We start from the raw sequence: 16,645 nt of genomic DNA on the forward strand, positions 1-16,645 counted from the left end.
CTATCTGGGGGGAATCCTGCCAGGCACGTCCGAGCGGGCGACTGAGTCGAATCTCTCGTTTTGTTTTTGACAACACTAACCCAGTTGAACTCATTCCGGAACCGGTTCGGATTTCAGAATCAGTTGTTGCATTTGATTTGGAATCCATACTGACTCCATTCAGGATGGTTTGACCGGGAATAAGTGCGAAAGCGACGCACAACTCAACAGTAAGTTAAAAGAACTTATTCTGGAGGTTGTTTTATTTTACCGTGTAGCAGAGCGGTCTCTGCCAGAAAATTTGTTGACTGGGTTTCAGTTACGTCAAAGTCATTACCTTGTGTTCAAAATTTAGTTCAGAAATTGTGAAATCGTGCCGGGTGGGGTGTTCGTATCCAAAACAAAACATTCAAAAGTTAGATAATTTTTGCAAACGATTTAAAATTTATACAGAAAATGAGCATCTTATTGCGACAATTGGGAAGGGATATCGTAGCCAGCCGGACTGGTCTTCTGGTGTCGAGGACCCTTTGCGCAGCTGCGCTCGATTCCAAAGACCTAGCCAAGCTGGTACGAAACAACAAAGTCGTAGTGTTCATGAAAGGCAATCCGGAAGCTCCTCGATGCGGTTTCAGCAATGCAGTAGTGCAGATCCTGCGAATGCACGCCGTCAACTACGATAGTCATGATGTACTGCAGAATGAATCCCTGCGTCAAGGTATTTTTTTGTAAACGATGTCAAGTTTTCATATTTTTGAGAGATGTTTGCATTGTAGGCATTAAGGATTATTCAAATTGGCCAACGATACCCCAAGTGTTCATCAACGGAGAATTCGTCGGTGGTTGCGATATTATGCTACAAATGCACCAGAACGGAGAGTTAATCGATGAACTGAAAAAAGCGGGCATCAAGAGCGCTCTGACAGCGGAAGAAGATAGCAGCGATAAGAAATAAATCCAATTTTGCCTGCAAGATCTTAATATTTAGTAATAGTACTTGTTTGATACAATCAGAACTAGCTTTACAGTAAAAAAAGGACAGAAATAAGCAGCAATATGGTAAATACTGATTCTAATGCGAGATTTTGTTCTAATATACTTTTTGCTAAATCTGCATGAAAATCAACTATTTTATGTCGTCTTGATATCAAAGATAAATCTTAGACTGTATCCTGTAAAAGGATAGGGATCGAGATCCCCATTTTTTTTGATCCCGGTTTTCTCCACGACAAAATCGTTTTTTTGTCTGTTGAATCGCCAACTTCAAATCCGATGAATTTATAGATCGTTGCACTTTGTTATCCACCTATGACTAAACCACTATAAAATCACTCGTTAAGCGCTAGGAAGGGCCTTGTTTTATAATACTTTATTTAGAAATACGGTGGTACACATTATCGCCATGTTTTTGCAGACACACTGCACAATCCAAACAATCTTTTAGCATCCATAACACAGGAAAGAATCAGCAGCATGGCCAAACTAAAACATGAACTTGAAAGTATATTGTAATGCAATTTGGAGTCTAAGTAATCGATTATTTCAAGTTATTCAACTGATTGCTAATTGCAGAGATACATTTTCATCTGGACATAAAATTCGGCTCGTGACAATGCAATGTATGATGTGAAACTAGTAATTACCGCTTATTAGCCTGCGTATAGTTATTTCCTGCGAGCGCAATTCTGGGAGTTATTCTTCTAACAGCTGATGAGGTATCCTTCGTGTGTGTGATTTGTTTGATCGGGTGAAAAAAGTAGAATGGTTCGTTTTACAAATCATGCTGTGGCGTCCAGGATCTCGATACCTAGTTAAACATTTTTCGGCGCAATGGAATATAAGGCGTTGCGTTTTAACCAGATTATTTTTCGATGCGTTGAAATTTGGCGCGCCTAGTATATAGATGTTTATGAAACAGTACACTGATATTTTATTCTGAGAAAGGTTGTAGATGATATAGCTTCTGGACGGCATCCTTCCGTTGGACGTTATACTGTGTATTAACGACAACTCTCAAGCAAAGATAACGATGTAAACAAGCGATGACTTCGTCCACTGTATACAGTTCTTTTGAAATCAGGTGCTCTTATAGCTTATCATCGATGTTTCGAATGAATTCGTCCTTCATTCGTATGCGTTTCGCCATTTGAAAGTGTAGATCGGCTGCATTCAAACAGCTAATTGACATCTTGAAGCGTTTCCATGTAAGTGTAGCTTCCTCTTGTGCACCGAATCCCTCCATCCGTATCCTTTGGTTTTGTTGATCCAACCGGTGCTACTTCCGTCTTTGCCATTGCATGGTGGCATCAATCGTTTGACCTTCAGCGGGTGAAGGAAAGTTTCACGAATCGGGAGACGCGAACGGATATTACGTTTCTCATTTGCGCCCGAGGCGGCGGTTACACGTGAAGAAATGCTGGCAAAAGCGTATCGGAATCCATTTCCACATCCCTGTAGTCGAATACATTGAACTTGGAAGGAATTGATTTGATGTCCACTGTCGGAAACGTTCTCCTTTTTCCCTCTAAGAACGGTTGGTTTCAAAATCGTCCAATGAAGGACGTTCGTTGGACCAATTTGGACAACGTCCAAATAACCGTTCAACAAACGTCCATCGTTGGACCCGTGTTGAACGATTTGGAAACAATTTTTTGGACGTCTCAGTGGGTTCACATTAACTGTGGCACATAATTCGTTGTTGCCGTAACGGTAGCTGTAAGCCGTGAAGTCTTTTTCTTCGTACGTCGAACGGTTCGCTGTCCAACGATGGTTTCATCAGTTTCGTCAGAAGATGGCATGGTGGCGTAATCCCAATATAGCGGCTGAGCACGTCCTGAAAAATTGCAAAATTCGAGTGAAAATCAGTTTCTACCGAAAATGACAATTTTCCTCAATCGCGGTAATTCCACTTCTGATCTAAAGCTTTAGATATCGGATAGGCGGAAGTTCGTTTTGGTTCTTCGGAAAAAAGGAAGTTTTTCTTCGCATAATGTCCGAATATCTGTCCGGTTCTGGACACGAGACAGGAAAATAAGGAGGTAAGTAATATAGGTGCTTATGCTGGACAACTGCGGGGCTAAGTGATCTCGAATAGAATCCTGTATCTGTTAGTTTTCATAGGAACATCTGCTGGACGTTTTCCTCATTGTGGTCCTGGCAGTTAGCTACAATTACAATTTTACCGTTTCATGTCCGAATGAAAGCCATTCTTTTGTCATCTTATTTCCAGCAATTTACACCTATTCATTTTCGCTCAAGGCAATGCTGAATAATGGTCAATCGCTGGAGATTTTAACCACTCGCATCACTTTCGTTGCCAGTCGCAGCTCGCAGTTGACTACTATATGGTACAAAACGGGAAAAAATAAAATCAGTCAACTACGGAAAGCTGACGTCGAATTTGTTTTTGGAAGCCGTTACATTCTGAACAGTTCCATAAAGTTAAAATTCGTGTAAATGTGAATAACATTGGTTATTCTAAAAAAAAGAATAATGTTTCAACACCATTTTTGGAAATACATCAAATTTTCCGCGTTTACCGCGCGGTGCGGACCGCCCACATTCCCACTGCGGCGAAATCTAGTTGAAAACTTGTCTACTGCGAGTGTAAAATGGACATAAACTGAAACCAGGGGTTGTTCGAATACAGTCGTGATTCGCTGGTTGGGCCACACCTCTGTCCAACTAACGAATTTGATTCGTTAGTTGGACCGACTGGCAGCTGTCAGAAACTCTCCAAAGGAGATGTTAGTAGTGTATTGTCAAAGTAAATTTGACATAAGATTTTGGCATTCAGATGCTTTTTAGTTGGACAATGGTCCACCTAGCGGAGGCCCAACTAAAAAAGCGGTCCGGTTAAAAAATGTCCAACCAGCGAATCACAACTGCAGTTTTGCGTTCTATTATAATAATGAACGGGTTGATGTTAAATATCTCATACCTACGATATTTTACGAGATAAATATTTTATTCTGGATTTAATGAATTGCATGAGGAACATTCAAATTTCTATTCCATTTGAAAGAATTGAGGGATGACTTTAAATCGGTTGACAAATATTTTAATCTTTCTTAGAGAGAAGGACGATTATTTCTTGGTGTGTGGAACATAAGATTCTACATTTCAAGTTAATTCATATCATACCATGATTTATAAGTATTCACAATGATCCTTTTAAACTTAAATTTCAGTTCAGAAATCTTTTTAAGTTATTTGTTTCTCGGATGTTTTATACTTTTTGCTCTCTGATTTTAACAAGACAAATTTGTTTTGCTCAGCTCTTCTGAACTTCTTTCATTATTCATTGCAACTAAAACGCTTTGACTCAACAATGAGTCAAATTTGTTTGATAGTTCAATATGTCTTATCGAATAGAAGCCAATCTCCATGCGACATCGGTACTACATTATTCCGACTACTCTCACCTACTTTTACTCATTTTTGACAAGGTACGGTTTTTGTCAGAAACGCGTCAAATCTACACATTTTTGTGAAAAAACCGTACCTTGTCGAAAATGAGTAAAAGTATGGAGATGGATATAAGACAAGACGTGCAAATCGGCTTCTTATTTTTCATTCGACATTCTTCTTTTCGCAGATTTCCACCGTGCCGAAATCTTCCGAACAGTGTTGCTATTTTTAAAATGAAAATGGATTCTTGTTAATTTATTTTATGCCTGCAATATTTTGTATCTTGAATCTATTATATTAATAAAGGGCACCGTTTTTCCATGTCATGGGTGTTTAGTAAGGTTTGATGAAACCATTCTCTGACAAATTTTAGATTACGGTTTGGTTGCTTTCATATTTATGTTTAAAATAATTAACCACGTATACGGCAAACGTGTGGTAGATACTGGTTCTACTTTGTCGCAAAATTTCTGCTTCATTTATTCATTTTTACTCTTTTATTGCGCACTTCCCACCAAACTGGACTCCGCACTTTGAAAGTGCGTGTGATCTCAAAACTGCGAGCTGTCAAAAAACATGTATTTCAAGTGATAGAAATGGTACTTTCATAGACAGACCAGTCGAACTAACCGGTCTGTGAGAAGAATTCAATGGAAGAATGGTAAGTGCGCAGTGCGGTTAGAATCCAGTTTTTTGTGCCACAAGCAATAGCGATCATAATATTATTTTTTATGTTACTATGTTTTAATTGCCGCAAACTTCTACTGTATCGATTTTGTTGGCTATTTTCGGCAAATTTGAGACTAAGAGAAACGAAAGCAATGACGCCGGCGTCGGCGGTAAAACATGATGATGAGTTCTGTTCTACCATAGACCATGCGGTAGACTTGGGTGAAACGCCCAACTCCTACTCTGCAGAAGGCAAAAAATTCTTCACATTTTCCTTTCGATCATGCCCATATGAGCCTGCCTAGTTCTAGTTTTCCGTTCTAAGTTTATAACTGATTCGCTCTCGAATACCTATCCGTCTTTCAATTTCATTGCTTTCGTTTCTCTTAGTTTCAAATTTGCCAAAAATAGCCAACAAAATCGATACAGCACCATAATATTATTTGTCAAAAGTAATTACATTATTTTCCTATGAATATAGCAACACTGCCAAACATCATTTCGCTATCCCTGCAGTACGGTGCAAAAAGCCAGAATCAACCAATCAGGAGCTGGAACATTCTGACGTAAAATTGGAACAAAAACGACCCCCTCTATTGTCATGGGTTGTCTTAAGCGGCCCTTACACGTTCAATATTTTTGTCAATACGCGTATTGACGATATTGTTACAATATTTCAATTCCATTTGAAATCCACATCTTCAATACAAGTTTTTTCGATTACACGTACAATACTTTTGTCAATACTGTCTGGTATTGACAAAAAATATTGAACGTGTAAGGCCCGCTTAAAGGCTAGTTTACAGTTCGGAAAACGTGTCACGGGATTTGGGTCCCTGTGTATTTTAAATGGAGCTCGGGATTTCAAATCCCGTGACGGGAAATAAGTCTACACAAAAATGACAGTTTTCATGAAGTGTAAACCCAACCGCGGGAAACATCACGGGATTTTAAAACTCTCCACACAGAAATCCGTCCGGGAACAATTCAACACAAATTGTTTCCGACGGGGAAAATAGTATTTTTATAAAGTTTACAATTCGCTGCAAGTTTGATACTGTTTGTATTTTTAAGAAGCAGCAGAGTTTTTGGTTTGACAGTTTGGAGAGATCTCGGCGGGAAATTTTCCCTGATCAAATCCCGACGCAAATCCCGTGTGAAATCCCGCGATCCATTTCCCGAACTGTAAACTAGCCTTAAGCGTGTATACAAAAATGATAGTTTTCCTGAAGTGTAAAGGACGATTCAGACGATACATCAGCTTCCGTCCACGTCAACGGAACGTCACATCTCTAATAATTGTCAGATTTATTGTCAAAGTAAATTTGACATAAGATTTTGGCATTCAGATGCTTTTTAGTTGAACAATGGTCTAACTAGCGGAGGCCCGACTAAAAAGCGGTCCAGTTAAAAAATGTCCAACCAGCGAATCACGACTGTACACAACTAACATCTCCTTTGGAGAGTTTTTGACAGCTGTCAGTCGGTCCAACTTACGAATCAAATTTGTTAGTTGGACAGAGGTGTGGCCCAACCAGCGAATCACGACTGTAATGACAAATCGCTACAGAACGGATACATTCATCAATTGATAAAATCAGAGACGCCAGATTTGCAGACAAGTCTGCAAATTTGCAGACTTTTAATTTAAGCTGCAGATTTTTTCGATGACGCAGATATTTGCAGTTTTTTTAGTTTGGTTGCAGATATTCGCAGATTTTTTAGTTTGGTTGCAGATATTTACAGATTTTTGAATATAAAGGCTTTTGGTTACACTAGCTTTCCTGACATTTTTTGTTCTTTCCAGACTTTGAAAATTATTATTGACATTTGAAAAAAGTACCCGGCATCTCTGGGTAAAATTCATACTCAAGGCTGATATTTTTCCAGCAACATAGGTTTTGTAAATTCAATCGCTACTGGTCTTGCGAAATGAGATCTGAACACGATAATTCCTTCCACTAAGACTATTGAGTGTCATTACTCAATCGAGGTGACCCAAAGCATCGTTCTCAAGAGGCCAGTCAGCGAATTCAAGCAGTTCGGTACCGACTACGGCTTTGTCGACAGGAAACTTCTGGGATACCGGATATAGAAACAAGGTTTTGCGGAATTGGTTTGATACTGAAACGACTCCTTTCCCCCAGCAAGAGCTGTTTCTAAATTGTAATTATGAATTAATAAGAAACATTTGGCTTCTGAAGATGCATGATTTCTCCATGTTGACTTTCTCCTATTCCGGCTGTTCCGGCAGCTTCGCTTAAGGTCCAGTTTGTTCCGCTCGATGTCGCACCTTTGTTTTCATCTGCGGGCTTTCCATTGTGTCCGGTTTTTGTCATGTTCAGGGTATAATATTCCCCGCGCAAAGCTCCAATACCATACTTTTGAATGCTTTTCCCAAGTAAAACGTGTTGGCGACGTTTCCTTGTCCGGATTCCAGCATAGAACTACACACAAACTAAGAGGCCGCAACAGCGAAAAGATTTGAAAACAAGGCTCATGTCAAACGCCGCAGCAACACAAGCTGATTGTTAAAGGCCGATAAAGAAGGACGTATTAATGTACAAACATACAAAAAAGGCTTATTACATATTTTTCCATATTACAGCACCGAAATACTTTCTTTCAAAGAAGATGCATATTTATAACGATGCATTCACTTATTATGTTCATTTTGGCCTTTTAATTGGGTCTCCAGCTTATTGTGTAAAAAATAAAATTTCAATGTCGATTTTCTCGAAAGCATGCAATTGTTTTAACGCCCTTCTGAAAAATTGACCTAGATATATTTGTAGTTGGGACTGTGGCCGCATTTGAAATAATGGTGCCACTGACATATTGCGCACTTCCCACCAACCTGGACTCCGCACTTTCAAAGTGCGAGTGATCAAACTGCTACTGAAAACTGCGAGCTGTCAAAACACATGTATTTCAAGTGATAGAGATGGTACTTCACAGTCAAAAAGGGCAAGTTGCTGGCTAACGGGGGGCTATTTGCCAACTCGGATGCGCTAATTGCCCTTCAATTTGCCAGCAAACTGCTGGCAATTAGGGGGCTATGTCAAATGCAACATTTGGGCGATTTGCCGCCGTCATTTTTTTTGCCGCCCAACACGCCCTTAAATCGCCCCCAAATCACCCACGGAACGCGCCATTTAATTGCCTAATATGAAAATTAAAAATAATACTTATTTTCGGATTCATTATCTACTCACATATACTTACCAGTATACTAGGTAATCACCACCAAATTATAGGAAGAATCAATGGTAAAATTGGTATTGCACTCCAAAACTTACCACAACATGACGTTCATTAAGACTCTAGGTCAGAGATCTTATTCCACTATACTTACACACGATTCCACAATTTCCCACATTCTTTGGCTAAATGAAGTGCACTAGACAAACAAAGTACAAGGAAGAACACACCAATTTTTCAAAAAAAAATTTTAAGCTTAAGCCAAACATGAACCGCCATGTTTGAAAAACGCGAAAACAACCAAGTCCATTTCAGCCACCATAAATTTTGTCTAAGTATTGAAATTGCCTTTAAATCGCATTCGTAAATTGCATTTGTTCCGAGGGGCAATTAGCTCAGGTGAGTTGAGTCAAACGTCAAACTTTTTAAATCGCCTGACCACGTTCGTCCGCATTTTTTTTGACAGGGTTTCATAGACAGACCAGTCGAACTAACCAGTCTATGAGAAGAATTTAATAGAAGAGTAGTAAGTGCGCAGTGCGGTTAGAATCCAGTTTTTAGTGCCACAAACAATATGAATACGTTATGAGGGATACCAAAAATGATTTTCAATAAAATTATCTGGCAGCTCTAGGCCACATTTCTGTGGAGACTTTTGTCGGCATAGGTCGGCATTAGCGAAGTCGGCATACTCTACCGAACCCACTGATGGTTAATGGCGCTGTCGAAGTGAAGTTTGGTTTTTGTGCTTGCCGTGCTTTTGTTTCGATTATTATAGTGAATTTCGTCCGTAAATTGATAAAACTGTTGACAATATATACGCCATGGAGAATCCGGAGGAAGTCCTGCAGCTTCTGGAACGGTTCACTAAGCTGAAGCAGAAGGAGATCCCCCGTGAACTGGATGATTACCTCGGCTTTGTTGCTCGTACCGGAGACACCGTCTATCGCTGGGCCGTGGTGAAGCAACTCATCCGGACCAAACTGATGCATGTGATAACGGATTTCTACGATAACACGCCGAGCATTGCCGGTTAGTTAGTGGAAAATCGAAGGTCATTATCGCTGATACATGACTTATGTTGATTTTGTTTTCTGTTTAGATTTACCGCAATGTCCCAATGTTGACCCATTTAACTATGAACAGATGAGAAGGATGCTTATTGATCGATTGGATTCATTTAACTCGGCACCATTTACGGTACAACGAATCTGCGAGCTAATTACGGAACCGCGAAAACAGTACACAAGAATTGACAAGTTTATGAGAGCCGTTGAGAAAAATATTTTGGGTAAGTAATGAAGCGGCGTCCTAGTTGAGATTTAATTGTGCCAAACCTTAAGAAAATACCTGTTTTTGATACGCCTCCCATTTGAATGAGGCTCTTTTAAACCCGATGTAATCGTGGAAAATAATTTTATTTCACAAAATATCATTTTAACTAAAACTATAAAAACATTAGCTTCTAAAATTTGTCGTCACGGCAAGGCTCAGCACCGCACCATTTAGTCATCCAGTTGTGCTCCGAGCAGATGAAGTTGCTGCCGAATTACCTTTCCACCGGCATTGCGTGGGATTTCTTTCACAAACTGTACGCCGGCGGCCAACTGTTTGTACTTTACCACTCGTTCCTTGACGTGATCGACGATAGTTTTTTCGTCCAAGCTATGCTCCTGTTTAAGTACAACATAAGCCCGCGGTAATTCACCAGCCGTTTCGTCCGCCACGCCGGCAACGGCAACATCGGAAATCTCGGGTAGTTCCAAGATTAAGCTTTCCAGCTCAGTTGGAGAAACCTAGAAATTAAAAGAATACTGTGTTAATATTGCTTTTTTTCTCTCATCCGCAGTGGTCAGCACACAGGAGCCCGGTAGAAGACGCTACGATAGTGAGAATGGTGATTCTTTGGATTCTATCGTCAATGGCGATTTGGAGGTAAACGTCGACATTGAGATGGACAACGAAGCCTTCGGTATTGACTCCAGTGAAATGGGCTCAAATTCTACAACATCTTCGTCTTCATCTTTGTCGTCAGCAGCAGCATCGTCGTCGTCAACATCCTCATCATCAACGACTACAACTTCAAAGACTTCTGAGGCGGAAATACCACCGGAAGAAAGTATGGTGGTTTCAACTGCACCATCGGATGTTCAGGAAACGGAAAAAAGCCCGGACGAATCTGTCGAAATCGCAGCAATTGGTTCGAGTACCAATGGAGAATCAATCGTTGATAGTGATCCGAAAATAGCTGAACCTACTCTTGTTTCCACGACTGACGAGAACGATGTATCGAATGACAAAGCCACTCCTAACTTAGAGGAAGCCGCTCCCCTCAAAGACGATACTGAAGAGAAGGAAGAAAATGTTTCTCAGTCTGATGATAAAATTGAACCCGTTATTCCTGAAATCGTTGCAGAACCGGACACTGTGAATTCTGCAGCATTGATCGAAAACCAGGAAACGGATTTGAGCGAATCGACGGAGAACGGGTCAGCTAACGACCTCCAGCCAGCACTAGAATCTTCTGTTACAAATGATGTTCAAAAAGAGGAATCAACAGATGTACGCACAAGTGTCACTGCCGCCGCTATTATAAGAAACAACTCGGTGGAGGAATCGGTTGATGATGGACAACCGCAGGCGAAAATGGCTAAACTTTCAAATGAGAAACTAGAGGATAAAACAGTAGAACTTGCAGAGATTTCATCGTCCGTTACTTCAGAAGTCATGGTAGAACAGGCAAAGTATAAGGTCTCCGAATCAACAACAAATCCGGAAGAAAGCAGCACCAGTGTTGATTCAGAGTCATCATCTACCATCTCGAATAGTTCCAACCAACATCTGACTGTCACCGCGGAATGTTCACCAGTAGCAGCAGCCGCTGAAGAGCCTCAATCGGCTAAAGATGAAGTCGGACCAACTGTAAGTGAAATTACGAGCGTTGTTGAACCTCAGACTGAACTGATCTCTGAAATCCGTGCCCACGAAGAACTACCGACCGAATCATGTGTTCTGTCTTCGGATACTGTCACGTTGAAACCGTTGACCGTGGAACTGGAACCGGCCGTTACTGTCGCTGCGGATGAAATGGAAACCGTCAGCTCTACGGTAGTCCCAGAGAATGAGATGGCCACCGACGAGGAGGAAGCAACTTCCAAACCGGTCGATGCGGTAGTTCCCATGGCGGCGGATATCCTCGAAACTGCTAAACCCGACGACAACGCCATGGATGTGGACGAGTCCAGTGTGGAACCAATGGACCAATAGACGGTTAGCTTTAGACAGAGAATTTGCACTCCCATTAGGTGTTAGTAATGCTATAACATTGTTTTGTTTTAATTTGCCTACTGCAGCTAATCGAAGAGCCGAAAACGTAAAACAACCTGCTGTAATTATTTTACTAAAAGTACGTGTTTAAGTATAATAAATGCCAGTCCCCGGTGGTACAACTTACCTGGTTTCCTTTGACTTTGATCAGCTCCTTGGTTCGATCGACGATGTAGAAGTATCCGTCCTGATCGTAATAGGCTACATCGCCTGTATGAAGCCATCCTTCCGAATCCAACGTTTCTCTTGTCGCCTGCTCATTATTCAAATACCCCTTCATGATCTGTGGGCCACGAATGAGCAACTCTCCCGACTGGTGCACTCCTAGGTTGCTTCCATCCACCAGTGAAACTATCTTGGCTTGGGTGTTTGGATACAGCTGCCCGCAGGTGCCGACTTTGGATATGTCGTACTTGTGTGGTGTGCAGAGCGTTACCGGTGAGCTTTCCGTCATCCCATAACCCTGGGCTATGTCTACGTCCCTGCCGCATTTTTGTTTGAACTTTTCCTGCAGCTGGATCGAGGCGGCAGCCGCCCCTACCAGAATCGCATCCACGCTGGACAGGTGATCGGTGGTCACTTTCGGATGGGTGGCCAGAAACAGCATCAGCGAGGGAACGACAAATAGGAACTTTGGGCGGAACTCCAGCAAACACTGGATGTAGTCCTCGGGGATGAATCTGTGGAAGAATCGGGAGTGTGAGTTTAGTTATATTTTTTTAATTGGTGCAGTAAATATGTAGATTTAGTAGTCGATCTATTTAAACCTGGTCTACGAAGAATTCTTAGTGTCATTAGTATCACAGAACTGACCTTATAGTTATTCTGTATGCCTAAAATTGGCTGAGAAGTCTGTCGGTCAGTTCGGTTCTAACCACAGCAGTGATCGGTCGACTAGCTGAGTAGCTCCGCGCGATTTTATTGCACGCAAGTTATTGTGCAAGAAAAGTGCTATTGCAACAAAAAAGTGCCGTCGCCGCCATCCGGACGGCTTGATAACTCGGGCTTTGCCTCCCGGCAAGATACGTGAATCACCAAAGTGATCACGAACACGTGCTTTTTATTTGTTTTACTGATTTCGAGTGTTGTCCAACTGAGTGAAAAGTGTCATCTCAGCCCAAAACCCCGCATAACGGGCCGTCGATTCCCGGTCCGGGTCAATTATAGTTCAGCTCAGCTGGCCAATTGATCGAAGGCCAAATAAGTGCGATATAGCGAAAAGTTAAACAGTATCAGAGTCAGGTTAGTTCATCTTTATTATATTTTCGTCACATCCTCGGGTCAGAGCCACGTGCGTAGTCAGTGGTAATCCAAAAGGGAAAATTCTCGGACGGCACATTCCCGAGCAAAATATTTCGCAGTGATATACGTACGAAATATTCTTTCTTCTTCTTCTTCTTATACTCTGTTGAGCCATCATTGCCCAGTTAAGCTCAGCCGGAAATGAACCGGAATTCTGGCTGGTTCCAGTTCGTATTCCGGCTCCAGTGACACAACCGATTCTAGTTAGAATCGGTTGTTGCACTGGAGCCGGAATACGAACTGGAACCAGCCAGAATTCCAGTTCATTTCCGACTGAACTTTACTGGGTGACAGCTTGACAATAACTGGCTCCGTTTTTAAAAGGGCTTAGTTGCCATGACTATATTGCCCTGTTTTCTTTTATCAACCGTTTCAGCCCGACTGGTTTTCCGGAGTTTCGCAATACTTTTCGCATAACTTCTGTTTCCAGAAATAGCAGTTGTTTAAATTAGTAGACAATAGTATTCTACAATTCAATTTTAATTTCCTTTAAAAATCGTGTGATTTCTAAGTAAACTAAATTTTTCTGTTTGAATAGATCAATTAACGTGTTAAATTTACAGTCGAAAGAAAAATTTTCGCGTATACGTGTAAACTTTGTACAATGCAAAATAACGTGATCGCTAGTTTCTGGTTCGTCACAAATTTCACAGTCATCTACTATTTTCATTTTGGCCTGCCAAAATTTACAGTAGTTGTGTCCGGCTAATAGTCTATTCAAAAGTCTAGTTTGTTCATTTGACAATTTTTTGTTGAAATACCAGGCATCGCTCTTCAAAGAGTCCTGAAACTGATAGAAATGTTTTCCTTTCTCTTCTGCATATTTTTTATACCACAAATTTCCGCTGTCTATCATTATGGATTTAAATTTCCAAAAAGCATCATTCAGTAGTATTTTGTTTGGTATGGTCATATCCTCCCTCAGTCCTTGTTTCGCCAACCTGTCAGCTATTTCATTGCCTACAATATTTACGTGGCTTGGAACCCATTGCACTGTTGTTTTCCATTCGATTGCTTTGTTGAGTATATCCAACACCAATTGTGGTGCCAAGCTTGAGTTTTGTGCACATTGTAAGATTTGACATGCTCCCTTAGAGTCTGTATAGATAACAGCGAAATTAAGTTTCTCTTTTTCTATCATCTGTAATGCCTGATCTATTGCTATGAGTTCAGCTGTTGTTGTACTAGTTTCTGTCAATAATCTAAAAGCGTATTGAGTTTTCGAGAAGTCATTATGTATTCCTATTCCACAGGTACCATCTATACCATCCTTAGATGCATCTGTGAAGATTCGCGGTCTGAATTTATATTTGTTATTCATTATTGCTATAGCTGCCTTTCGTAAGAGTTCTGGGTTTGTATTTAGTTTAGATGCTGTTACAATTTCTAAGTCAGTTTTTATTTCCACCCTTTGGTTTGTTTGTAACCGATATACTGATGGAGAGATAGTTTTGAAAATGTGTTGGTATTTTATGAATATTTGTTCTAAGTAACTTAGTTTATCATTATTCAAATTGGGTTCCAAATGTTGCAGTTGAGATGCTACTGCACTGTTGAAACAGATTGTTCTCGCTATTTCTTTGCTAGTTATAAACTCGTGCCTTATTTCTAGTGGCTGTTGGGCTGCTATTGCCATTAATGTATTTATTGGGGTTGTTTTTGTGCAACCCGTAATTTTTCGCAAACATTGATTGTTAATTGTATCAATAATTTTCTTATTTGTTTTGCTACTATTGTTGTAAATAGATGAACCATATTCCATAGCACTTTGAAACAGCGATTTGTATATTGTTATCATCGTTTGTGGGTGTCCTCCAGTTTTAATACTATTGATAACTTTTATCATGTTTAGCCTTTCTACTATTTTTTTTTTCGTGTTTTTAATGTGTATTCCAAAGCTCATGTATCTATCTATCGATAATCCCAAATAATTGTGCGATTTAACAGTTTCTATCGTTGTGTTGTTTAAACGTATGTTCATTACGTTATTGGAGCTTTGAAATAGTACAATTTTTGTTTTGTCAGCATTAACATTAAAGTTTAGTGTCTTCATCTCGTCTGCAAATTTATCAACTATGATCTGTGTCTTTTGATTTAAACTTTCTAGGTTTTTTGCTCTCACTAGGATGCCGAAATCATCAGCATATTGGACTAAGACTACATCGTCAGATTTCAATTTGTGTAGATGGCATGTGTACAGATTAAATAGTGTTGGTGACAAAACGTCGCCTTGAGGAAGACCGTTGCTAACAAATCGTTCGATTGTTCCATGATTGGTTTTGAATATGATTTTCCTATTTTTCAAGAACTGTGCGATCCATGATGTTACTTCTGCTGGAAAATATTTGTTTTGCATGATCTCTAATAGAGTGTCTACATTTACGGCATTGAAAGCATTCGAAAGGTCTACAAAAACTACGGCTGAAATGTAGTTTTGTCTTTTATTTGCTTTGATTGTGTTAACTAGATAATTTGTGCATGTTACTGTCGATGAATGTTTTCGGAACCCAAAAGAGGTTTCGGGAACTATGCTATGTTTGTTGATATATTCAACAATCATGTCTAGAACCGCAGAGTTGGCTATTTTTGTTAATGTTGGTACAAGCGAGATTGGGCGTTTCCCTTCTACTGTGCTCTGATCTTTCCCAGGTTTTGGTATCGCAACAACTGTGATCGTTTTAAGCGACTGCGGTAGATAGCATTCCTTCCAGATCTGGTTAAGTTGTAATACTATTTTGATTTTGGTATCCTCTCTTAGGTTTTTTAGTAGTTGGTATGTAATTTTGTCGCTACCTGGAGCTGATTTTTTCTTTTTCTTATTAATGATTTGGTTGAATTTCCCTAAATCAAGTAAATCAAAATTTATTCGGTAATGTGTATCTGTCAAAGGATTAGAATCGTTCGGTCCAAAATGTTTGTTAAGAAAGATCTCAGCCATTTTTTCATTTTCATGTAGTATGTTATTTGTTGGTACTTTTTTGCTCTTCCCTGTCAACCTATTTATTTTTTGCCATAGTTCGGATGAATTCATATCTGGATTAATCTCTTCTACAAATCTATTCAAGTCCGCTTGCTTGGCATTTTTTTTCAGTCTTGTAAAAATTGCTTGTTTTCGTTTGCAATCAATTAGATTTTCTATGGTAGAATGCTTGTTAAATTTTCTCCTAGCTTGTTTTTTTTCCTTCCATGCTGTTTCTACTTCATTGGACCACCAATGTTTCGGCTCAAATTTATTTTTAACTCTATTGTGTTTGTGTATTTTTAAAATATTATTTTGTAATGCTTCTATAGAATCAAAATCCGCAGGTTTCAAGTTGCGGATGCCTTCTCCAATTTTACGTTGGTTATACGCGTATTGTGGTTTGTTAATATTATTAGTTTTGCTATATGATATTTCTATCATTAGATGATGGCTACCCAAACTATTATCTAGTGTTTTCCAGCTCATATCGGTAAACATACTCGGAGAGCACATTGTTAGATCTATTGCCGTGGCCTTTTTGTTCATTTGTAATGGTATAAATGTTTTTGACTGGTCGTTCAGTAGAATTACATCATTGTTGTTAATGTGGTCTAGAACTATCTTTCCTTTTGGATCTTGATAATCGTTCCCCCATATAAAATGGTGAGCGTTAAAATCCCCTCCCAATACTATGTTCCTGTATGGTTTTAATGAATCGAAAATTGAACTTAAATCGGAATCTAGTAAGTTGTTCGTAATTCGTGGTGAAATGTACACTGAGATCATGACCATGTC

The 16,645-nt window shown here is 39.8% G+C and overlaps 3 protein-coding genes across 3 annotated transcripts in view; 2 read left to right on the top strand and 1 right to left on the bottom strand.

Annotated features, from left to right (window-relative positions):
• Nucleotides 1–317: 317 nt before the first annotated feature.
• On the top strand, nt 318–1,101 carry LOC131686000 (glutaredoxin-related protein 5, mitochondrial). Its single transcript, XM_058970089.1, has 2 exons — nt 318–697; nt 756–1,101. Exons 1-2 carry the CDS (start codon nt 436–438, stop codon nt 932–934), a joined length of 441 nt encoding a protein of 146 aa, XP_058826072.1. The 5' UTR covers nt 318–435; the 3' UTR covers nt 935–1,101.
• Nucleotides 1,102–8,950: 7,849 nt separating this feature from the next.
• On the top strand, nt 8,951–11,712 carry LOC131685983 (serine/threonine-protein phosphatase 4 regulatory subunit 2). The gene is made up of 3 exons (XM_058970045.1): nt 8,951–9,291; nt 9,362–9,550; nt 10,109–11,712. The coding sequence occupies exons 1-3, from the start codon at nt 9,084–9,086 to the stop codon at nt 11,524–11,526; spliced, it is 1,815 nt and encodes a 604-aa protein (XP_058826028.1). The 5' UTR covers nt 8,951–9,083; the 3' UTR covers nt 11,527–11,712.
• LOC131685985 (probable 4-coumarate--CoA ligase 1) overlaps nt 9,659–16,645 on the bottom strand; it is a 78,758-nt gene continuing 71,771 nt past the window's right edge. The window contains exons 5-6 of the mRNA XM_058970060.1: nt 11,714–12,266; nt 9,659–10,055 (exon numbers count right to left, since the gene is read on the bottom strand). Of these exons, the coding sequence (XP_058826043.1) occupies nt 9,765–10,055; nt 11,714–12,266 (844 nt within the window). The 3' untranslated portion in view covers nt 9,659–9,764. The remainder of the gene's footprint in view (nt 10,056–11,713; nt 12,267–16,645) is intronic.

This window comes from Topomyia yanbarensis, chromosome 2, assembly GCF_030247195.1.
Source record: "Topomyia yanbarensis strain Yona2022 chromosome 2, ASM3024719v1, whole genome shotgun sequence".
In the NCBI taxonomy this organism is placed as follows: Eukaryota; Metazoa; Arthropoda; class Insecta; order Diptera; family Culicidae; genus Topomyia; species Topomyia yanbarensis.

Bases quoted from the DNA above. Each gene is read 5' to 3' on its own strand.
- LOC131686000 (XM_058970089.1), top strand. From the start codon at position 436: ATGAGCATCTTATTGCGACAATTGGGAAGGGATATCGTAGCCAGCCGG. The intron at 698-755 runs GTATTTTTTTGT...TTTGCATTGTAG, and splicing joins GAATGAATCCCTGCGTCAAG to GCATTAAGGATTATTCAAAT.
- LOC131685983 (XM_058970045.1), top strand. From the start codon at position 9,084: ATGGAGAATCCGGAGGAAGTCCTGCAGCTTCTGGAACGGTTCACTAAG. The intron at 9,292-9,361 runs GTTAGTTAGTGG...TTTTCTGTTTAG, and splicing joins TAACACGCCGAGCATTGCCG to ATTTACCGCAATGTCCCAAT. The intron at 9,551-10,108 runs GTAAGTAATGAA...TCTCATCCGCAG, and splicing joins CGTTGAGAAAAATATTTTGG to TGGTCAGCACACAGGAGCCC.